Source organism: Podarcis gaigeae (assembly GCF_964106915.1).
Source record: "Podarcis gaigeae genome assembly, chromosome: 7".
Classification (NCBI taxonomy): Eukaryota; Metazoa; Chordata; class Lepidosauria; order Squamata; family Lacertidae; genus Podarcis; species Podarcis gaigeae.
The window spans coordinates 54,475,133-54,498,331 of NC_139683.1; the positions used below are offsets into that span (position 1 = coordinate 54,475,133).

Here is a 23,199-nt window from a genome sequence, read left to right on the forward strand (position 1 = left end):
ACAAGTTCTAGGATTAATCAAGCTCAAGTTAAGCTATACCTGCTTTGCAGTTCTGCAGAACTGTAGCTGGAGCATTTCCACCTCTAGGACTAGACTAACTTGCAAACACTCTGTCCACTATTGTTTTGAATTCTTTGCCATCTTATGAAATATTCAGTTCCAGACTCAAGAATGAGATCAAATAGGATCTGAAGCATTCTGTAGGGTCTGCCTATTTCCCTCCCGCTGACAAAATGACAGAGAAAAATGCACGAAGACAGAGGCAAAGATTCTGGTCTGTTTGTTAAGTGTTCTGCAGATGAAAAACCAGCTGAAATCTCATTGCCTTTTTGAATTCAAATGCACTCACCCACTACTGAATCTAATCCTCAGGATAGTAATCAATGCCATCGTCAGTAAGTTTATTGTGCTAGCCAAAGGCTATGACAAAAGCATCGAAACACAATTTCAGATACAAAATATAAAGGAAAATACATGAATATTTTCCCATATGAATTTTTGTCTCAGAATATATCTGCAATTGTTTTCATTCATCTCCACCACTCCACTTTTCTCATATTTATTAATTTATATACTGCTTTTACATTCCAAAATGGCTTCTGAGTGGCTTACACATATTTCCATTGAATTGGAAAAAAAAATCTCACTAGTCCTTAAATTTAAGTTCAATGACAGAATGTACATGCATGAGAACTACTGCATATTTGGTTTATATGACTCCAAGTGGAGGTTAAGATATAGATTCTATGAAATTATTGACCTATGGCTATTAGTCATGTTGATTAAATGTAAACCTTCATGTGCAGAGGCAAAAATCCACTGAATACGAGTTGCTGAGTGGCCTTCGAGTCCTACTGGTGGTCTACTGGCAGCATATAATGGTCACTGTTGAAAACACAGGATGGTATTCAATGCAAGTCATATTCAGAGGAGGTCCCCTGGAGTTAATTAACTTAGGCTCATTAATTTCAATAGGCTTACTCCAAGGAGGACTTAGCTGAATACATCCCACAATGTTGGACTAGGTGGAATCATTTTGGATTTACAATGATTCAATGCTTCAAAACATACCTAGATTTGTATTCCAACAAAGATAACAGTCTGTAAACAGTACATCAGAAGTCATCCTGTTTTACTAAAGTAATCAAGGCCCCACAAGAATCTTTGTAACATCTTCCACTGATATCTCTGTTAAACAATATATTCTTACATTATGAGATACTGTTTCATGTTTATTTGTTGCTCTCCATAAGTTTTTGGACTACAACTTCCATTAGCCATGCTGGCTGGGCCTGCTGGGAGTTTGGGTTGAACAGCAGCAGGAGGGCTTCAGGTTAGCCACTCCTGTTATCAGGATACGTTCCCTTATCTAACAAGAATGCTTAATTTCTGCAGGAACACACATAGTCTATTCAAAGACAAAGTAATTTATTTTACATGTTTACAGAAAATAAACTATTCTTGTTAATTCACAGACAGCTAACATAAGAGTTTCTGTTACATGTAAATTATGGTACATATTTTTAAAGAGATTTTAAAGGTAAAATTCAAAATAATCATCTTCATGTAAAGCAACTCTGTTTAAAAAACTAAATTCAGTAATTTGTACCAAACCAGCTATTAACTTTCTCAGTGCTCAAATAAAGGACCAGATTGATTATACAGTATTCATTTGTTTCTTCCATCCACACCAGCTCCATATGTACTTTTCCAGTCAAATCCATGTAATTCAAATAATAACTGGGTCCCAAATATTGATAGAGACCGGATGGCTTGGGAGACAGCACCATATTGACTGGAGCACTAAAACACCAATATGGTTTTTGTGAATCGTCCAGAAGGGTCACATCCATAATGAAACAATTCTAAAGCATGCAACAGACAACGAGAAGGGAAAAAAGTAGAAAGAAAATCAGTCTCCATACTCTGCACATGATACCAATAACACAATGATTATTCATTCAAAGGTGCATCTACAAAATCCTTATTCCCACAGAGCTATAGCTGGCTTTTGTTGCTACACAGAATATAGCAGACAGGATTAGCTGTAAAATAGTCCTTCTAACACAAAATCCTAATAACCCAGATACACTTCAATTAATTAAGTGTGACAAAATTAAGGTAGGTCATCTTTATCTCCTTTGATTGTATAACAGCCAAGGTCAAAGACTTGTATTTTTAAAACAGCCATATTTTTAAGGTGTGGCTGTGGCAATCATGTTATTGTCCTATTGTTTTTGTTTATAGTTATCAGCAAAATAGCACAGAAGATATTTACATCATCCTTCTGAATCACATCATAAATCAGCAACAGCGAACTCAATAAGGCCTAATTTCCCATTAAGCAGATGTGTAGAGGCTACACAAAGGTGTCACCAAAAACAAAACTAGCAGTATTTGCTAGACCAATGATTAACTTCTAAAAATATCCCTCAACTCCAATCTACCACATTACGGATCCCTAAATTCCTTTACCAGCTTTCCCTTCTCTCTCTCTTCCCACCCCCCTCCCCCGCATTTTACCTGAATATTGCCTTCAAAAACACCTGTCATCCAAGATAAGCCAATGTTTCCAACAAGAGGTAGATGTTGGGCCGTTTTTTTGTAACTTATCACAGTAAACCTCAGGTATCCATTTCTAATGTAATCTGTAACAATCAGCAAGCCATAAAAAGATACCTCATATCAGATTAACAGTAAGTGGAACATTCTTCACTCTCCTCTAAATAAGATTTATGTCATCTATGAATACAAGATCCAAAATGAGTCACAGCCAGTCCACCAGACAGCTTTCTGATTGTGACATGGACATAGAGGTTAAAAGTGTATAACTTAAGACAACACTAACAGCATCACAATACCTCAAGAACCACCTTTCCCAAAATAAACCTACCAAGACCCTCTGATCATCATCTGAGGCCCTTCTTTGTGTACACCTCCACAAGAAGCCCGGAGGGTGGCAACACAAGAACAGGCCTTTTCTGCCCCCCCCCCCCCCCATTTTTGGAATGCTCTCCTCAGGGAGGCTCTCCTGGCACCATCATTAAATATTTCCTCTATAACCAGGCTTCTGGCCTTTAGTATCTGTAGCCTTTTAGAAGTGGGTGAGATGTTTTTAATGTATTTCTTTTTTCCTCTTGGTTTTAATGTATCTATGTTTGGGGTTTTTGTCTGCCTGTTTGGTTGGTTGTCCATTGCTTTGGGTTGCCTAGGGCAAGATAAAGCGTCTAACACATTCCAATTACTGTTAACAACAACAACAATGTGTTGTTATTATTACTCCAACTGTTAACACTGTAAAGGTCAGGGATGCTCAAGATGATGTCCTGAGGCCTGAAAGATTCCTAGGGCACTATGGCTGCTAAAGTGATCAAACTGTATTATGCAATCTTCTACATTTATTTTCTACCCCTTTGCTAATAATCTTTACACTGCTCATCTTTTAATGGCCTCCAAACATCATATTAAATGCTCTTAGATAGCAAGTTGAACAAGAAATTCCACTAATCACCCCTCTTCACTATGAAAACTGACCATTTATGTCCACTTCAGTTTCTTTATCAATTCATCTACAGTACTGATTTTCCAAGATGATTTTTGTGCTATAGCTGTTAAAATTGTTAATAACCTTTGATGAGGGTCTATGTCAAAAGTTTTCAGAAGTTAATCTGCATGATAATCAGCTGATTCATCCTTACCCAAAATATTTCTTATTATAAATATCACTATTGATACTTCCACAGTGTTTCAGGTTCACCTGCATATTTGGCTGACATGTTATATTCTAAGATGTAACCTTATCTTTTAGGTTATTGCCAACCTCAGAATTACATGACTTAGAGGAACCACAATGAAACTGTGTGGTATGAAACATTCCTGTTCTGTTTTCCGTTCTTTTATATCCTCTCCTCCTCAGCCTCTATTATTTACTCCACCACCAGTCAGATAGCCGCAAAGAAAGTTCAATTTTCACTGGGCTGCTTTGGGAGTTATTTCCAACCCTAGGCTGCCCCCTCCAGCACTATTTTGTATGTCTGAAAACCTGAAGGTTTCTGCAAGCCTACTGATGCTCCCATCTTGTGCATGTATGATGCCATTTTGGCTACATAAAAGATTCATTATCACAAAACTGAATTTGCCGTAAGTAGATATGAGAATATAAAATGTCAAAATATAGAGTTAACTGTGTCTCCTGCCTATTATATTTCCTTCAGTCTAGCCCCAATGCACTAGTCACCATTTTCTGATACCTGAGCAATTGGAACAGAATATTCTGCTTGATGAGGGATCATGAGAAGAAAGGAAACAATATCTAAAACAGGCTTCCTCAACCTCAGCCCTCCAGATGTTTTTGGCCTACGACTCCCATTATCCCTAGCTAGCAGGACCAGTGGTCAGGGATGATGGGAATTGTAGTCTCAAAACAACTGGAGGGCCACAGTTGAGGAAGCCTTATCTAAAATAATGGTGTGGTATCAGACATTGAGATCTCCACTCAGCTTCTCTCTACTGAGAAAGGCACAGTCAGTAGTTCTAGAAAATAATTTATTTGACTAACACTTGGCCTATCCTTCCAACTTATTAGATACATGCAGCAAACAATTAAGGAATTTTAAATTGTTAATGTGCAATGGTCAAGAAGTTTTCCTGCAAGGCCAATCAAAAGTTCTAATAAAATCAATCAAGGGGTAGAGGTCAGCTAAGAAGCCATTGTGTAAAACAAAAATAGTTAACTGCTACTATCAAATGAGCAGTACCTGGCCAAAGTCACATCTATCATAACCATGTCCCTTCCTATTCATGTCCCTTCCTGTCCATGTCCCTTCCTGTTCGCCCCCAGGGAACAGCCAGAGAAATCTACAACTCCTGCCTTGGGCAGGGATCCCCTTGGCTTCCCCAGGCAGCTGCAATCTTGCTCCACGCAGACCAAGAAGAGACAATGTGTCCAGGTTGGGGGGGGGGGGATAATTACAGAGAAGGATCATTCTTGTGGTTAGGAACACATACTAAAATTAGATCAACAGAAACCATCTTAAGGATGCCTTCAAAGTACCTTTTTTACAAAACAAACTACGAAATGTGCCACACATGTAAGTATTTCCTCTGCTGTGTAAGTCAATGTGCAGCTGATAGCCATGCATGCCATATTCTGGGTCAATATCATCCAAGATAGCCTTATCTGGGGCTGCAGCATATCTCCTGAAACAAAGAATAGGAAAGAAATAAGGCATAGTGTATAAAAATAAGTTAAGAAAACATAAAACAAAATGCTTGTAAATTTCTTCCCATTTTTCATAGCTACTTTCAGCTTCAAATATTCCTACTCAGGCTGTGTTATCATCTGAGCAGCCTTTAGAAATTAGCACATTTAAACAGCCTTGATTTAAACATATTTGTAAGTGAATTTCTCTGGCAGTTTTCAATCATGTTTGAACTGGATAACAAGATCCCAGTAACACAGATTAATTTCTAAAATACTTTTCCTTGTGAAATCAGCTTCAAAATGCATATGGTGTTATCCCATGTACTGTCATCTTGGTTTTGCTTGAATGTCTGTTACAGTAGTTTGGTCGTTCTTGTATTCAATTCTAGTACACACTAAACTGTAAAGCAGCAGGAAGAGAAGACAACATATTCTCTGTGGAGGGTCACTTGTCCTTAAATATGGAGAACAGCTTCTATTTACCCCTGCTGATTTATATGTGGAAGGGTTTCTGTTTTACTCCCACTCCCAACACAAAACCTTCTAATAGCTGCCACCATATAGCTATACTTAAACTATAACCCGGTAGTCGTTATGCTTTATACATTGTACAAAACCAGCCAGGTATGCTTTTAAGTAAATAAAAACCAAGATGTTCTTTATGTATAAACTATAAAGGGAAAATAAGGTTTTATAAATGACAGTTGCTTGCAAATACATACACTTACATAAGACTGACTTGGAAAGCATAGGTCCCATCCCTATCAAACTTAATACCCTTAGTCACTCAGTTCTCTCCACTGCCAGGTACAGAGGACTTATGCTGGTTTGCTATGAGCCGGGCATGCAGGCAGTTCTCTCTCTGGTCAGCTCCAGAAGCAACTTGCTCTCTCTCTGTTAACAACCAAGCCTCTCTGCCAATCTTCAGCTTAAGCCATTGATTCAGCTCTATTGGGGGAGACTATACTTCCAGGCTTTCTTTAGCCTCAATAGCCCATCTTCCACTTGTCTCAGCTCTAGACTTCAGATTTCTCTCCCAGCCGCTTCTTCTGGTTCACAGTCTCAGTCAGTTTCACTATTTCTGAACAGTGATAGGACTGGCCTTTGTATGTTGCAGCCAGCCTACTTGTCAATCAATCAGATTTGAGTGACATAGAATTCTGTGTCTTCAAACCACTTTTCAGGTCCAATGGGTGACCTAGAATTTCTACCCAGTAAGCCAACCAGAAGTGAAATTTTACAATCCTCTCAGTATAAAAAGAACCCAGCTTTTCTCAGACCAATCTTACACAATTAACTGCCAGCCACCAACAGACAATCATTATTTCAAACTTAACCTTTCACATAGCCCCAAATAATACATTATATATTAAACAAACACATTCTAAAAGGCGATTTCTTCAAATCCTCTGCCAAAATAAAAGGGAAAACACTTCTAGAAAATGGAAGAACTGAGTATATAAAACTCAACTCTATAATCATTTATAGTTAAAGGTATCAGGCAAATGTTTAATGGAACCTCAATAATTTAAGTAATTTAATTAAACATTTTATATGCACCATTAAAGCCACAGATTGTTGTGCTTTGTAATTCAATTATTGGGCACTGCCCAACATAATTCACATTCTTGTTGAAAAGGAATCATATTTAAGGGAAGTTATGTTTCAAGAGAACTTAAGTCGTAGAGCTACACTCAGCATCCATAAGACAACTAAAATCGGTACTTACACTGTGGCAGAGCCAAGGGTGCTTCTTTCAATGAGCTGATGATAATGAAGACATGCCATAACAAAAGCAATTTCACTTTTCTAAAAAGTTAATTATAGAGAACATATATTTTCAGCATGAAGTATTTAATTTTCCAAAAGGACTTTTGAAGAGTAAAATCCATTTAAGCTCATAGAAAGACTTGTCCTACTCCAGATTGTAACCATGTATCACTGGCATTTTAATATACTATTTTTATAACTTAGAAACAACAGACTACAATTCATGTCAATTGCTGTACACAGTTCCCATCTATTATTTAAATGCCCTTTGAAGGAGCCTTTGAAGGATGCAAAGTGTCATAATAACATAATAACCTGGCTGGATTAGGCCAAAGGCCCATCTGGTCCAGCAACCTGTTCTCACAGTGGTCCAGCAGATTTGTGGGGAAGCCCACAAATAGGAATCAAGTGCAACAGCACTCTCCCCTCTGGTGATAGTCCTTTTTTTGGTACTCAAAAAGAAAATTAGAATTAAAAATAGGAAAATACTAGAGTTCTTTGTGTTAATAAACTGGAAATCTGATCCAAAATCTACTGCCTTAATAAATGGAACTCTATGAAATCCCGATTAAGAAAATTAAAAATATACCTTTCCAGAATTATTCTACAATGGCAAAGTAAAACTAGAAGGGCAAGCAGCTTTGTTCAACCCCAGTATAAGGAAACATGTTGTCCCTGAATTCCTTGTACTTCTAGAAGTAATTCCATCTACCATAACACAATCTTCATACACCTTTCAGCAGCAGCCACTTTGTATAATTTATCAGTACATTTTGGAGTAGCCATACTATTAACCAAATAACAGATAAAGAAGGCAGAAAATAAAGAAATGAATAATCTTAAAACAAAGCCTTAACAGCTAATTAGCATATGGAATAAGAAACTTGAAACTAGTTTAGGTTTTATGACCTGCAGTATTGTTTTCATCTTGTAAAGGGGGATATGTAAGTTTACATATAACAAAACAAAATAAGAGCCACTGCAGAAAGCATCTTATTGGGGGAGTAATCTTACCTTCCAAACTCCCACCAAGAGTCCTTGATCAAAACAGTAAAGTTCAACAAGGGCATCACAGCCAATCATCTTTGCATTTTCTGTCAGGTTAGCCAGATCATATTCAGAAATTAAGGAACGTTGCAAAGGCCTTTCAAGAGACATCGAGTTAGTTAAGAAAAGAACAGGTATTGCTAATATGGAAGTTTGATTAGTTTTTGTCTTTTCCAAAACGCTGACATAATCAACTAAAAAGCTATTGCACATAACTTGTTTTTGGAACAAATTATAAGAACAATACTGCAACTATTACTGAAGGGGTTTCCAACTTCCCCTTTGTTGGGTGTTAACTCCTGTCCCCTCCAGCTTCAAAGTCTAAGGCAGGGTTGTCCAACCTATGGCCTCTCAATGTTGCTGGACTACATCTTTCCTCAGCCACAGGCATTGCCGATAATCAAGGGAGATATAATCCAACAACATCCGAAGGGCAACAGGTTAGCCATTTTCTGTGCTTCTTTTCTTATTGCACAAGCAATGTGTACATGGAGGACATGAGGAACACTGGAATCAATCACCGTCTGATGCCAAATCCATGGATCCAGAAATCTCCTAAGCAAGCAATAATAAGCAATCACCATACTGCTATGATAAATAGCTGTATGCATACATCTCTTTGCCTTCTGTGTTAGGTATGTTAGTCCAGAACTCACTGCATATGGAACTTAACATGACCCTGGACTATATTACTGTCTGCTACTACATCACAATTGACTGTCACTGGTTGGTAACTGATTTGCAAAGTACAGTGCTGTGGTAAATGTCCTTCTACTACAAGCAGTGGAAAATAAGAATTCTAAGAAAATTGAAAACAAATTATTCATCAGGAAGCTTCAGCAAGCAACCACTGCTCAATATGCTAAGAACACAAGTTGGGTGGCAATCCTAGCCCCCATTATCCAGAAGATCCACTGAATTCAACAGGACTTACTTCTGAGTAGATGTGGTGAGGATTGCACAATTAAAGAATTAACTTACCTATTCTTAGGATGAACTTCGCTGTCACTCAGAAGTATAGGTGTCACTCCAAATATCTGCAAACCTGACAAAGTGTCTAAACAAGGCCACTTTAAATAATTCCAATACACAGTAACAGATGTCTCATTATAAGAGATGTCTGTCTGTTCCAGCACATGTTGCTTTCCATTTCTGTCCTTTAGTATGACCATCCATTTTAAACCAGAAATCCTGTTATTGGGAAAGCAAAAGGCAGAGTGCAAAGTTTAAGGTAACAATCTTAAGCAAGCCCGGCATCAGTTAAACTGGTGTAAAGTACAACAGATCCAAACTCCACAGCAAGGCTACTGCTGGCTAAGCCAGTCTATAAAATACTGTTTGAGTTACACTACCCTGTTAGCTGGTTTAATTTACACTGGGCTGTCAGGTCACATGACCAAGGTGGGTGAGCTTAGGATCGAGCCTAAATCCTCTCTGTTTAGTCCACCAGGCATGTCTCAGCTGGAGGGTCCTAGCTAAGCCAGGATGGGAGGGATATGTCAGTATATCTCTGGCTGCGCCGAGGATGATGGAGTTAAGTCAGTGTAGCCTGGCTGTACTGGGAACCTCCTGACTCATCCAGAGAGCTTCTGGATCTGCTCATCGCAGTTGACCTTGCTGTAGGATTGCTCCCTTAGAGTGTCACTTCTACATACAGATAAAGAACATTAAAATTAACTATAATCAAAATGCTTGGAAATTCATAGAAGAGAGCCACATTTCCCCCTTTGTTTCTAAAACAGAGCCTATTTGTTTTCTCCAAAACATGCTCTACAAACAAAATCCAAAGCTAACAAAATTATCTACCATATATTCCTTCAGTTTTATTAACTTCCTACCTGGTAACTAAATATTAATCATAGTATCAATTTTACATATATTTATCGAATGATCCATTTTTTTCTTCCTTTACTCACAAATAAATAGTCATTAAAATATTTAAAATGTCCATATATTACACATTATATAAAACTGCTCACTTGATAGCTTCTTTGGTTTTCAGTGGAAGGCCAGTACAGGCATTTATTGGCTTCAGAAGCTGAATCAGATCAGCTTTGCCAGCAGCTTTTTTTTTCATGATGTACTCTTTCTTCCAATATCCTGACTCTCTATCTTGCAACTCTGGAAGATTCAGAGAGACAGCTGATTCCTGGGCAGATTCAATCCTCCATTTTTTTCTTTTAGGCAGAAAAGACTTAGAATATATTTTGAACCAGATTGTACTGGAGAAAAATACAACATAAAATAACATAAGAATCACTGAAATATTTAAAGAGCATGCTGTTCTGAGATAATGTTTAAGCCATCATTAAGTATCAGGAGGCAGATTCTATCTTCTACCAAAAAAAATGCCAACACTTTGAATGATCTTAATGTAGCTGAACTGCTACAAATTTTGTTAATTAGCACTCATGATCCAGCTTTATGTCATTCTCTATTAATGTTAGACTAAAATAAACACTAAAATTGACTATTGGATGATAAGCGCACAACATTATTTATTCATAGATTCAATTTTTATCCCACCATCCTTCAAAACAAGTCTCAGGACAGTCATCAACAATTGAAAAGTTAACAAACACAATCAATATAATCAATATTAAAAGAGCATAAATGACTACAAATTATTTATGATTGTTCTGGATTCCTTAGAATAAGATATTAGGTGACCACCTAAGAAACTAAATTAAAAACCCCAACAGTTTCTTAACAAATTATATCAAAGGGAATCTCCCGTGTCTTCTGCCAGCCAATCCAACATCAAACAACGCTACTTTCATAGCAGCACCTGTAAAAAGGCCCAAGTGCCTAAGGAGGTTTGTAATTTGAATTGTACCCAGAACAACTTGGGAGCCACTAAGATCCAAATGGCACATACATAATCACTGTTAAGTATAACCTCCCTGCACACCCACTAAGGCCATTTTTTCTGATGCACAGAGGGGAAATAAGTGCCTAAAAAGCAGTTAAACATCTGATATTTATAGACCTAACAAAAGTTTACTGGCATACGCATGTGTCCTTGTTTACTATTATACTTTTATTCACTTATTATCCTTAATCCTTTTTCAAACCACATCCTCAAGGCCAATGATGGGAAGGGGGAGTACTACAGTATACAGAAAATATATACAAAATATTATGAGCATGTAAATGTGTAGTATTTATTTACAATATTTATATACCATATTTCTACCATAACAGTTCTCAAAACAGTAGATGAAGCAGAGGTGTTTCTGATGCAGGGCAGCACTTGCTTTATTCCCCAAACTGGGGCAAATCACATTCAGACTGATTCAAACTGCCGCATAGCTTAATAACACTATATAAGTTATTTCATGTAAATTGCTGTAACGATGAGAAAAAATTAGTACAGTAAGTTGTACTTGCTTGCTTTCTCCCAATGATCAAACATAAAGGGATAATATAAATTAGATTATAATGACTGCTGTCATGTTAAAAACCTCTGGCTATATTTTACTGTCCCTTACTTGTCATTGGATAGATGATAAAAACTTTTATTCACACAGCCAGTACACAGCAGTGACTCTGCATTCAGGTAGGATAATATCTTCAGTAGTATCTCTGATGGCATTCTGGAGGATGAAGATGAAAAAGTGATGCAGTTATTTGAGTGGAAGAAACATACAGCAGCATATATCAGAATGAAATCTATCCCTGCTTCATAAATCTGGAACACAAAAATCTGTCTACGTGAAAACAAAAGCAGAAATAACCTGTAGAATTCCACAAACATAATATGAAGAAGGTAAATGTAATTTAGGGCACAATGGGCATCTCTCACTCATTTAAAGGAACTTAAGTGGAAAAACTTTTCATTCTAGTGATAGAATCAGTGTCACTCCTGCCTTGCACACAGAAGTCCAGAAGAGTTTTAGCAGGTGAAAATATATACCAACAGTTCACGACATGGATCAGCACTGTTCCATGGAAGGTCTATGTCAGTGCAGAAAAGGTCCCTATTGTGTGAGGGGAAATATGACAAGCACACTAGCTCTAACTCTATGGTGTCTATCCCTGTCAACCTCCCCAAGTTGGAGGCAAACATCTGTAACACAGAGTCTGTTCTATTAATATAGGCTTCCTCACATGAACTCAGGGTTATAAATTACATAGGGGACCTACTTGAGTAGAAAAGGCTCCTCACCCCAGAAGTAATCCCTCCAATTCATGTAGGGTGATAGGGATGCTCATCCCCACTGTCTCTCATCATGTTATAAACTAAAACACTTGACTAGGTCTCAGCTGTCTGCATCATGTAGCACGGATCCACACTGTACATAGGATGACCAATTTCATTTCATACATTATGACTACTACACTGAGCCTCAACCACACATATAGGTTTCTCAGCAGCCTCCAAATTTCTACCCTCATTTATGAAGTGGTACAAGCCTCATTGTTATTATGAAAATATACGATTTAGCGATTTAGCATTTTCAATGTACAATCACCAAAAGAATTCAGTTTACCTTCAGGGTCATGTGAAAGAATCTGTGGTTACACACCAAGACATGTTTACAATTAAACCAGTTCTTGAAATCATAAATGTCCAGCTAAGTATTTAAAAGATAAATACTTGTCTACAATCCTAAGCATGCTTGCTAGATAATAAGTACAACTGAATTCAGTGAGATTTACATACAAGGTAAGCATGCATCTGTAAAGCATCAAAAGTATGTTACCTGTCAAAATCAATTGCAGAATTTGACTTGATACTAGTAGACCTCATACACATCCTGCGAGTGTGTGTCTTTTTGAGTTGCATGGCTGCTGGGTATTCTGACATAGCACTATAAAAAACAACATATATTATCATCATCATCATCAGGGGTGGGAATCTTAGGCCCAAGGTCCAATGTGATCCTCCAAACCTCTCTCTCAGGTTTTTAGTCCCAGGCCACAGTTCTCACCAACCCTATTTCATGCCCTCCATGAGTGATTTTGGCCAGGCTGGGATGCATCCTTGAACTGTACAGTACTGTGATGATGCCTCTTGCCTGCCTGGATGGAAAGATTCGATGGGTGTATATAGAAATCTAACTTTTGGGTAGAAAGTCGCATACTATCCAACGGTAAAAATCACCTGTTGCTCCACTCACTTTTACCTCTGAACACTCCCACCACTGGGTCCCCAGAAGATTGCCAGCAAGGGGAATACAGCCCAATAAGCTTGCAAAATTATTTGTTCGCTGTTGTTCGTTGGGTTTTTCATGTTCTTGCTGTCTTATAAACTCTTATAAATCCCACCAAGTTAAATGAGTCTTCCTCCCAAGTGAGTACAGGATTATGGCCCAAGGTTTGCAACACTTGAAAAACTGTTAAGCATAGGCTGTTTAACGTTTTCTCTACCATCTTTCTTTCTTATTGTAATTATGTTGTCGTGCTGGTGTTGTTGGTTTTCGTCTGAAAACCAACCAGGGAGTATTTATGGATGAGTCGCTACATCATATTACAGTAGTACCTTGGTTTACAACCATAATCCGTTTCAGAGGTATGTTTGTAAACCAAAACAGGTTGTACCCCAAGGTGCGCTTTCGCCAATGAGGCCTCCAAAAAAATTTGTTCGTAATCCAAAAAAATGGGTTGTAATCCAAAAAAAGGTTGCAAACCAGGACACGCACTTCCAGGTTTGACGTGTTTGTAATCCAAAACATATGCAAACCAAGACATATGCAAACCAAGGTACCACTATACTACAATTGCTCCTAAAAAACGAGGCAAATTCAAGAATGAAACAGCAACACTACCAATCAGCTTAAAAGGGCCACATAATGGTCACATAACAAGCAGAAAAATAGGTAAGCGCCCCCTCAAAAAAAAAAAAAACCCACACACTTTTCCATTGAAATGAAGACTTAGGCTGTATATTCTGTGAGAGAAAGCGAGTAAACCTGCCTAAAACTGTGAGACTCGAGAAAGGCACCGGGGGATCTGGGTTTAGGGCGTTCAAACAAGACGCCCCGTGATCCCCCACCCACCCCAGCAGTAGCGCCTGAAGGAGCGACTAAGAATGGCGACCGCGAGTCGACGCCGGGAGAAGGGATCGCGGCGGACAACGAGTGCGAAACCCCTAAGCTGTGCTGCCTCAGAATCCAACCGCGTCCTGTCGCCATGACAACGGTGGTCGAAACGGGGCGGGGGGTGGGATGGCCCTTCGCTACCGCCCCGTCAAGGCCGCGAGCGCGTCTGCAAAGAACGCGACGAAGCCCAACACAAAGTAGCCCCGGGCAGAATTCTTCCGCCGGCGCTCCTGAATTTATTCCCCACAAGCCGCTTCCTTCCCGCATTTGGGTCAATGTAGAGTATCTAAGGGGCGGGTCGTGGCGAGACGGACGCGCGTAGGGCGGGGTCGCCTGTTGCCAAAATAAAGGAGAAGGCCGGAGACTCGTTCTTTGCTGCTTTTGTCCTGGGGGCGGGGAGAGTTGGCCGATAGGGCTGGTCCTGATCTAGTCCAATACACGTTTCCTCATAAGTTTAATGGGCCTCACTCCCAGGTAAACGTGCACAGACAACCAAATGTACTGGTAACCTCAATTTTGAGGAAATCCCATGCATGTTTTCTCGGAAGCAAGCCCCACACTGTGCCCTCATGGGGCTTTGCTTGCGTGTTGTTAAAACGTGCAAAGGATGGCATCCTTGCAGCGCAATCCCTTAAAACCCAGCTAGATTATTTCCTGTTAAACCCCGTTGGATTCAGTAGAACTGATTTATTAGATAAATGTATAGGATTGCTAGCTTTCCTTATGCCGGGCACAGTTGGGGGGGGGGGCATTCTACCACGTGAGTGAGCATCCGCAGCCCAAATACAGGTTTGCTTCTTGCACACGAAAGCTGCGCCATTCTGAGTTGACGGTAGTGCACGCGTCTTTCTTGCAGACGTCTGCACACATAATGCACACCACGAGTCTGACCTTCCCAGATGGCGATAGCCCTCTTTAAGTTTTACAGACCCTGCTTAAAGGGCAAATAATTATTTCTGAGCAATGCATACAGCACGAACCTAACCTTTTATTTTTTATGCAAACGATAAAGGGTGGACTTGTCCCAGAGCACGTACGCTCAATATACAGACAGACGCTTTCGGGAAGGAGGAGGCTTCTGGCACTGTAGTTTTGAGCAGCAAGGCTAGGCGCGAGGCGCTTTGCATTGTGGTAGTTGTAGTACTTTACCGGAGTAGTCGGGCAGCTCTGCTACCTTGCAAACTACAGTTCCCAGAGGGCTTTGCAAACGTAATGGCGGGGCAAATAGCTGCCATCAGCGAGTGAAGGGGTCGTGTCCCCCTTGGGCTTGTTAAAAGTGCATCAACAGGTAAAAGCCCGGCGGAAAGATTTGAGTAAGATGTATCTTTCTAACGGTATGGCTATTTTGCTTCGAGAGGAAACTGCGGGACGATGAATCCGATTCTTTGCACAGGACGGGAACATATTCAGTGTATGATAGACCTTGTATTTGGGGTTATAGAGTGAAGCCCTGCGTCGCCTCGCTATGCTTTCTTTCATGCGAGGAATCCCCTGCAGTGGCAAGCTCCTGGGGTCCTGCGCGAAGTGGGGGCTCCTTGCACAGCATAGGAAGGCGCTTCTAAGGACTTGCGTGTGCATCAGGCTCGGGCAAGGGTCGAGAGCCGAGCGACCAGCCCCGCGCCCTGATGCAGCATTTGCGAGCCCAAAGCGACACATCTGGACTTCCGAAGGGGCCCGGAGAGCTGGGAGAACTGAAAACAGCGGCAGGCAAGTGTCTGTGCAAAGAGGCCAGAAAGAAGAAGCATCACTGTCAGCTGCTCAGAAAGGTAAGGAACGGGAGGCTCCAGCAACTGCCAAGATTTCTTGGCAAGTAAAATTCGTTTCCCAAACTTCAGTTCTCCAACTTTTTAGGTATATCTGAATATATAGAGACGTGTTTCTGTTGAGCCTAGTGGCGTTTTTTCAGTCCATAATCTGAAGTATCCTACAAAACTTGCACTGCTGTCCTAACCCTACTTACCTGGGAGTCAGCCCCCATTGAATTCTGAGTAGATGTAGCTAGGATTGTACTGCTCATAGAATTGTAGAGTTGGAAGAGACCACAGACAACTCCCTGCAAAGCAGGAATATTTTGTCCAAAGTGGGGCTTGAACCCACAACCCTAAGTTCAAGAGTCTCATGTTCTACTGGGATCTCAGATTATTGGGGGATTTGTTTCTGAGACAATTTTTGACAGTTGTTTGACTGGAGCCAGTTGATGAATGGGACAGGCAGAGTGAGACTGCCTTGGGCAACTGATTTTGGCTATCATGGAAGGGCAGCAAAGTGTTATTTTTTTATTATTGTATTTTTACATTTAAGGAAAGATGCTTGTAAGCGTTCTGTCTCATATGACCCAATAACTTGGTTAGCCTTGGATACCATGCACCTTGGTTTGGGACAGGGGGCACCATTTGCTGTTCTGCCTCAGGGAGCAAAGTGTCTTGCGCCAACCCTGAGTGTGGTACAATATCATTAGCTGTGTTTGATTTATAATAGAGCTTGCCCAGCACTCAGATTTGTGTGGAAGTGGGATTTTCTGCTTCAGGAGTCCTTTCACCAAGCTGGCTGTGATTGCTTCCTAGTGAGAGGGTGTCTATGCATGCTCTAAGACCATGGTGGGCTGACTGCAGTATTGTGTGGTCTACACATGTTTTTTTCTGGAATCCCTGTGATCCACAAGTATTTTTGTTTACATTTACAAAGCTAGAGTGTGTTCCCAAGATCACTTGACAATTAGCACAAAACAAATCAAGTGATCTTGAATATGTGCTTATGCTTCTTAACATAAGAAGTGCTTTGGTGGATCATAGCAAGGCCCACCTAGTCCACAACTCTTTTCAAGAACCCCAGAATTATGGAATCTTCATCAGAACTTATAACTCATTAATGTACAAGATCCTATGTCAGCTATTTGTGCCATATGGATGAACAGTCCTTCTCGGGCATACAAAGCTTACTAACCTGCTGCACCATAGCCAATAATTTTTTGCCACTGGCAAGCCAGGGAGTGATTATTTATTTACATGCTGGGTTTAGTGTCTTTGCAGCTATTTCTCTTTTCAAAAATTAAGTTATTCTGTGAAAACACCTAGACATTCAAGCAGTTGCATGTCATTGTGGTTTGAATGCCACCAACAGCGTTCAGAACTAGTGTACAGATAGTGCTCTTCAGGCATTCTGATTTTTTGTTAATATGGGAAGGGAGTTCTAAAATGAGTGGCGAGCCTGAGGGACGGATTTAGGGGAGCGCAACTGGTTTGGTTGCAGTGGGCGCGGAGACTTGGGGGTGCCGCAACTGTGATTTAGAATAGAGCACAAGAGGCAGAGGGTGCCAAATTTTGGCATTGCACAGGGAAAAGCTGAAATTTGAGACCCCAGGGTCCGCCACTGGGAGGTTCCCCAGTTCATAGTGTCACTCCTGGTGAGCAAATGGAATGGCAGTAGGGACAGCAGTGCTAGCACACTCATCCCGACAAATAGACTCTTGTATGCTGGATGTTCAGTTAGCACCTAATTAGAATGTGTGACCCAGGGACGCAGGTGGCACTGTGGGTTAAACCACAGAGCCTACGACTTGCCGATCAGAAGGTCGGCGGTTCGAATCCGTGCGACAGGGTGAGCTCCCATTGCTCGGTCCCAGCTCCTCCCAACCTAGCATTTCGAAAGCACATCAAAGTGCAAGTAGATAAATAGGTACCACTCCTGCGGGAAGGTAAATGGCATTTCCGTGCGCTGCTCTGGTTCGCCAGAAGCAGCTTAGTCATGCTGGCCACATGACCAGGAAGCTGCACGCCGGCTCCCTTGGCCAAAGCGAGATGAGTGCCGCAACCCCAGAGTTGGCCACGACTGGACCTAATGGTCAGGGGTCCCTTTACCTTTACTTAGAATGTGTGACAGGACTATGTCTTGGGCCTCATGAGTTCCTCAGGCAGCAATCTTATGCAGAGTTTCCTGTGCAAAGCCCTTGATTTCAAAAGACTCCATGCCTAACTCTTCACAGAACCTTCCTGTAAATATCAGTGTATTTGTTCTACCATTTAAATACATTGTGCTCACTGCATTATTTATATGTTTGGAGTTTTTAATGTTATGCATAAAGCACTTCATTGATCATTTTTACATTTTTATGGGTTTCCCATTCAACCGTATGAACAATAATCTATTTTGTAAGGCATTTCATAAAAATTAAAAGCCTGGCTGGATTTAATGAACGAAGGCATAAAATTGGCTGCTATATATGCAGTTGGCTATAGCATTTTTTTTAAAAAAAAAACTGTTTTGGAAGATTTCTCCACAATCTTTATTCAACTTTAGCTTAGCATGTGAAAGGTTGAGTGCTGGGAGACCATTGAAGCTGGAGACAGGCTAGAATTAGGCCCTTGACTAGTCCAAAAGGATTTGGTCCAATATTGATTAATGACTTTACAGCATGAGTACAACAGTCATTAACATGTTTGTTACTAATAACAAAAAGGAATAGATCATTGGTGTTTGAAACAAGCAGAGAATCGGTGGTGAGAGAACAAGTTGGCCCAATGCCCCTGAGCATGAAGGCAACGCAAATTGGATCAAAAACAAATGCCATAAACACTGTATCCACTCTAGTAATTCTCAAGTTCTGCACTGGGGCTCTCTGCTGAGCTGTGAGAGTACTTCTTGAAAATGAGAAATGAAATTGTTGCTTATTTTATTAAAATATGTGTATATCACTTGTCCATTGTTAAAAGCTGTTTAAATAATAATTAGAATAAATTAAATACGTGTTGCATAAATGATAACTCTCAATCAATACTAAAAAGCCACTGAAAGTCTTGTAAAATCTAGCCTAAATAGACCTTGTGAAAGCAAAACCTGTTCACTTAACCTGTGGCCCTCCAAGATGTTGTGGGGCTACAGTTCCCATCATCTTTTACCATTGGCTATGCAGGCTGATGCTGAGGGAAGTTGGAGTCGAACAACATATTGGGGGGGGGCACAGGTTAAACACCCTGGCTGTTCCTTGACAGAAAACCATCACTAAATTTCCCATGGAAAGAGCGGGAATGAGGACTTTAGGGGTTAGAAGAGATGTAAAATCCTTTTAATGTTCCATTATTCTGAAAGCAACAGCTGTTTTGACTCAGTCTTTATCTTTCTCAATTTTAGAGGAAGCATTTAGGAGCTATTGGATATATGTGCATAGGACAACAATGTAGATTGAGGTCATAGAATTGTCGAGTTGGAATGCACCCTGAGGATATCTAGTCCCCTGGGGTCCCTTCCAGCTCTATGGTTCTATGTTTTTCTGCTTCAACAATATTTCATTATGCTCCTATCATTTTATGTCATTGTATTTTGTGTAAATTATTTTAAAAATAAAACATTTTATATTTACCAAAAAAAAGCTATCTTTCTACCAGTGGGGGGGCATGGACGTAGCCAAGATTTTTGTTAGGGGGCAGAACCTCAGATTTATATTGATTTGTATTGGTTTTTACTTACTTGGGGCAGCTGCCCCCCCCCCCTTGGCTACAACCATGAGGAGGGCACAGGAATGAAACAAGGTTGGAAGGGGGCCACGGTCGGAAAAAGGTCGAGAAACCTTGCTCTAACCAACAGAGCTATAGGAGACTGATAATGTATAACCACCGTTTAATAATTTTAATTTTTTTGGTCTTGTTTTCTCTTTCAGTGAAAGAAGCTGGGCGAGATTTCACCTACTTAATAGTGGTGGTGATCGGCATCAGTGTCACAGGTTGTTGAGACAGGGGAAAACATATTCCTCACTGTTTTAATTGTTGACCACTTCAGCAGAAAGGTTCTTAGTTCACCTACATTTTATTTTTCCTCTTCCATTTCAGGTGGTTTATTCTATGTGATTTTTAAGGAGCTGTTCTCTTCCTCCAGCCCCAGTAAAATCTATGGAGATGCCCTGGAGAAATGCAGAGCTCACCCTGAGGTTTGTTTTCAAGTCTTGAATGTTCTCCTTACCACAGAGCCCTAGCACATTACAGAGAATTCTGAGGCATCTTTTGAGGGACGATCACTCACTTTGCATTGGGTACTGACTAGCCCATGCACCCCTGCCCTGGAAATGCATCCTAGAACATTTCTAACATTTCCTGCTGCTGCGTGCTTCAGGGAAAGATCAGTGATAGTGGGTGAGCGTTCAGTGTATCATAAGAGTTGGGTGGGGTCTTGTAGGCCATCCACTCCCAGGAAATCTGGCACTAGACCATTCCCAGCAGACAGCTGTGCAGCTTCTGCCTGAAGATTTCCAGAGAGAGAGAGAGACCACCAGCTCTCTAGGTAATGTGTTGAAGAAGGTCGTATAGTATTACTGATTGAACTGAGGGAACTGTGCACCTAGTGTTTGATAGAAGACAAACTACTAAGCACCCTATCCTGTCCTTACTGATTAGGTAATAGGTGTTTTTGGTGAACCCATAAAAGGTTACGGTGAAGCAACGCGCCGTGGGAGAAGACAACTGGTCAGGTACCTATGAATGCATCGCTTACAGAAGCACCAGCTCTCTTTCTGCTAACATTCTCTGTGGATTTGTTACTTACTCTGTTCATCTCACTTGACACGTGTCATATTCACTTGTCTTGCCAAGAAGGTAAAAGGGAAAATACCTTGGGGCCTAGGCTAGCAGCCTGAATTTAAGGCCTACAATAACCCTTGCAAATGCACCTGATAGCCAAGAAACCACCTTAGTCACATCGATTGCCAGCATACATTTATGCTGAATAACAAGAATGCTAAAGGGACACTGGTCCATCTTACCCCCGTGTGGAGCTTTGTGTACCTATAGTACATGAATTTGACACAAATGTGCCACAGCAACACTCAGAACACTATATCCGCGATCGTTACTCTTGAGGTGGGACATGATTCCTCCACAAGTGCAGAAGAACTTCATTCAGGTACCAGCTGGTCATGGGAGCAGACTATGCTCATCCAACACAGTGGCTTCATTCACATGGGTTCGCATGATCTGCATGAACCTCAGGCTCATGCTTCTCCTTTTCCTCCTCTTGCCTGGCTGAAAAGAGGGACTTTAGCTCCTGTTTTCAGTTAACCACAGTTGCTTGCGATGTCTGGATCTGGAATTGGAGGTAATGGTTAGTTATGAAATGATGGCTAGCTTCAACAACCCAGCTTCATAACACATGGTTTGAAGTTAGCTTGTTTAAAATTAACCATAGTCGGTGTTAGCCAGGATTTGCCCCTTCAGGTAACATAACAAACAAGGATTAACCAAAAGCAAAATCAAGTGCTTCCTAAGTACTCCTCTTGGCTCTGTGGGAGGATAGAGGGTAGCATGCAATCCTAAGGTCACTACAGCTCATTATTACCCATGCACATTATGCTAAACCATGGTTTAACATAGGAATAGCTGATATGGTGCCCTCCAGATGTTGCTGGACTCCCAACTACTACTAGCCACTAGAATGACCATTGGTCAGGGATGATGGGAGTTGTAGTCCAGTGGCATCTGGAGTGTATCATGTTGGCTGCCCCTTGATAGTATGTTCTCAAAGTTGCTTCATGCCTAGGATTAATCTCATTGGGTTGTGTCTAGCATTAGACATACTCAGAGTAGACCCATTTAAATTAATGGAAATGACTCATGATGTTGTTTGGTTCCGTATTTATGGCCACTATCCTGTGCATGCATCCTTGGACTTCCTTCTGAGAAAACATGCTCAGGATCAGATGTAAATTGAGTTTTAGACCCAATTCACTTGTTTGTGGGTTAGGAAGCTTTCAGACAGGGTGGTCCAAGTGTAACTGTAACCAGGCAAGTTTAATTGAATTCTGGAACTAAGACAAGATTGTCCATGTAAAGTTTTTGTTTCTTAGAAATATAGTGTATAACTATTAATTTTTCTGGCATTAACATTCAGGCCTTGCAAAACCTTTCCTCTCTTTTTTTTTCTTAGCCACATTGAGTATGTAAAAGATGGACTGAAATACATGCGCCTAAAGTTTTACATTGAGGGCTCAGAAAAAGGAAAGCAGGGAACAGTTCATCTGGAAGTGAAAGAGGTATGACAGCCTCTGTGACCTACATCAACCATAATCTTAATGCTTAGGTTAGTGTGTGCAAGGAAATTAATTCCCACCCCCTCTCTTTGCAGAATCCAGAAAGTGGAAAATACGAGTATCGTTACATATTTGTGGATATTGAGGTCTACCCTCGAAGAACCATAATAGTTGAAGACAACAGATAGAGAAACAACTGAAGTGACCTTTCATTGCAGTTCGTGATACTGTAGTTTACAAAAATGGGAGTAATGAAGAAAAAGTTGGCTGAAAGGTCATTTTGCATCCTCACAACATACCCGTGTGAAGGCAGTGGAGCCACTGAGGTTATATGTAATTCTGCCGGGTAAATACTGGAAGTAGGTAATCATTGTTGTTAATAGAAAATGCAAACTGGGTTGACGCAGTTAATATAAACTGGCAGCCAGCTGTGGCAGCGGCAAATATGATTTAGCAAAGATTGTTTGTGGTGAATCACAGTTTTATACACGCACTCTTCTCAGGATGAATTTTCTTTGGATTTGGATTTCATGCAAGTGCTACAATAAAGAAGACATACAAAACATACAGAATATCTTTGTCCTTTTGTGCACAGAGTTCACGTACATAAAGAGGTGTGTGGCTTCTGTTTCTGTATTGTTTACAGACTGTAAGGCAGAATGTCACAGATTATAAATTGTTTCCTAGCAGGATCTAAGGCTCCTCTGAATGTTCTACTTTGAATCTTGGGGTTGAAAGGAATACCCCTCTGTTGTGAAAAATGTTGCCTTTTTTTAGGCATGGACGCTGCTGTAGTTTGGTTGCTTTGCCATCACGTTGCTGCCACTCCCACCCCCTTTTTTTATTGCTGCATCATCTTCCTCAATCACATCAGCAATACCATTAATAGTCAGGCTGACATCAGAACTATCCGTAGCCAACTAGATTTCATTGACTCTTGGATTGGTTGTGATCACAGTCAGTCAGGGAACACATAGTGCACAGGATGACATCACAGCTCAATGCAGTCAGTTGGACTTGGCTTATATGCTGATGTCACTGAGAGGAAGAGCCAGAACATGTTCACCCATTCTTAATGCAGCCGCCAAATAAACTCCACATGTTTTGATATGGCTGAAAATGTT

At 40.5% G+C, this 23,199-nt stretch overlaps 2 protein-coding genes across 5 annotated transcripts; one reads left to right on the forward strand and one right to left on the reverse strand.

Annotated features, from left to right (window-relative positions):
- Positions 1 to 1,411: 1,411 nt before the first annotated feature.
- Positions 1,412 to 14,327, reverse strand: FBXO15 (F-box protein 15). 4 transcript variants are annotated; one of them, XM_083746944.1, is made up of 11 exons: positions 14,023 to 14,327; positions 12,916 to 13,045; positions 12,727 to 12,834; positions 11,512 to 11,616; positions 10,000 to 10,242; positions 9,002 to 9,211; positions 7,988 to 8,117; positions 6,933 to 7,012; positions 5,054 to 5,199; positions 2,524 to 2,648; positions 1,412 to 1,865 (listed from the first exon to the last, which is right to left on the reverse strand). In XM_083746944.1, the coding sequence occupies exons 3-11, from the start codon at positions 12,828 to 12,830 to the stop codon at positions 1,596 to 1,598; spliced, it is 1,413 nt and encodes a 470-aa protein (XP_083603070.1). In that variant the 5' UTR covers positions 12,831 to 12,834; positions 12,916 to 13,045; positions 14,023 to 14,327; the 3' UTR covers positions 1,412 to 1,595. The 4 variants fall into 4 exon arrangements, with proteins under 4 accessions (XP_083603070.1, XP_083603069.1, XP_083603071.1 ...); XM_083746943.1 differs by having other exon boundaries at positions 12,916 to 13,041; positions 13,936 to 14,327; XM_083746945.1 differs by lacking the exon at positions 12,916 to 13,045.
- Positions 14,328 to 15,240: 913 nt separating this feature from the next.
- TIMM21 (translocase of inner mitochondrial membrane 21) lies at positions 15,241 to 22,647 on the forward strand. The gene is made up of 6 exons (XM_083747065.1): positions 15,241 to 15,830; positions 19,718 to 19,780; positions 19,887 to 19,984; positions 20,448 to 20,521; positions 21,973 to 22,078; positions 22,171 to 22,647. Exons 1-6 carry the CDS (start codon positions 15,530 to 15,532, stop codon positions 22,261 to 22,263), a joined length of 735 nt encoding a protein of 244 aa, XP_083603191.1. The 5' UTR covers positions 15,241 to 15,529; the 3' UTR covers positions 22,264 to 22,647.
- Positions 22,648 to 23,199: the final 552 nt, after the last annotated feature.

Excerpts from the sequence above, each read along its gene's own strand:
- FBXO15 (XM_083746942.1), bottom strand. The coding sequence starts at position 14,157 with ATGGCGACAGGACGCGGTTGGATTCTGAGGCAGCACAGCTTAGGGGTT. Across the intron at positions 11,617-12,726 it reads TCTGCAATTGATTTTGACAG|AATGCCATCAGAGATACTAC; the intron begins GTAACATACTTT and ends TTCATCCTCCAG. Across the intron at positions 5,200-6,932 it reads ACCCTTGGCTCTGCCACAGT|GAGATATGCTGCAGCCCCAG; the intron begins GTAAGTACCGAT and ends TCTTTGTTTCAG.
- TIMM21 (XM_083747065.1), top strand. The coding sequence starts at position 15,530 with ATGCTTTCTTTCATGCGAGGAATCCCCTGCAGTGGCAAGCTCCTGGGG. Across the intron at positions 19,985-20,447 it reads AATGCAGAGCTCACCCTGAG|GTAATAGGTGTTTTTGGTGA; the intron begins GTTTGTTTTCAA and ends CTTACTGATTAG. Across the intron at positions 20,522-21,972 it reads GGGAGAAGACAACTGGTCAG|CCACATTGAGTATGTAAAAG; the intron begins GTACCTATGAAT and ends TTTTTTTCTTAG.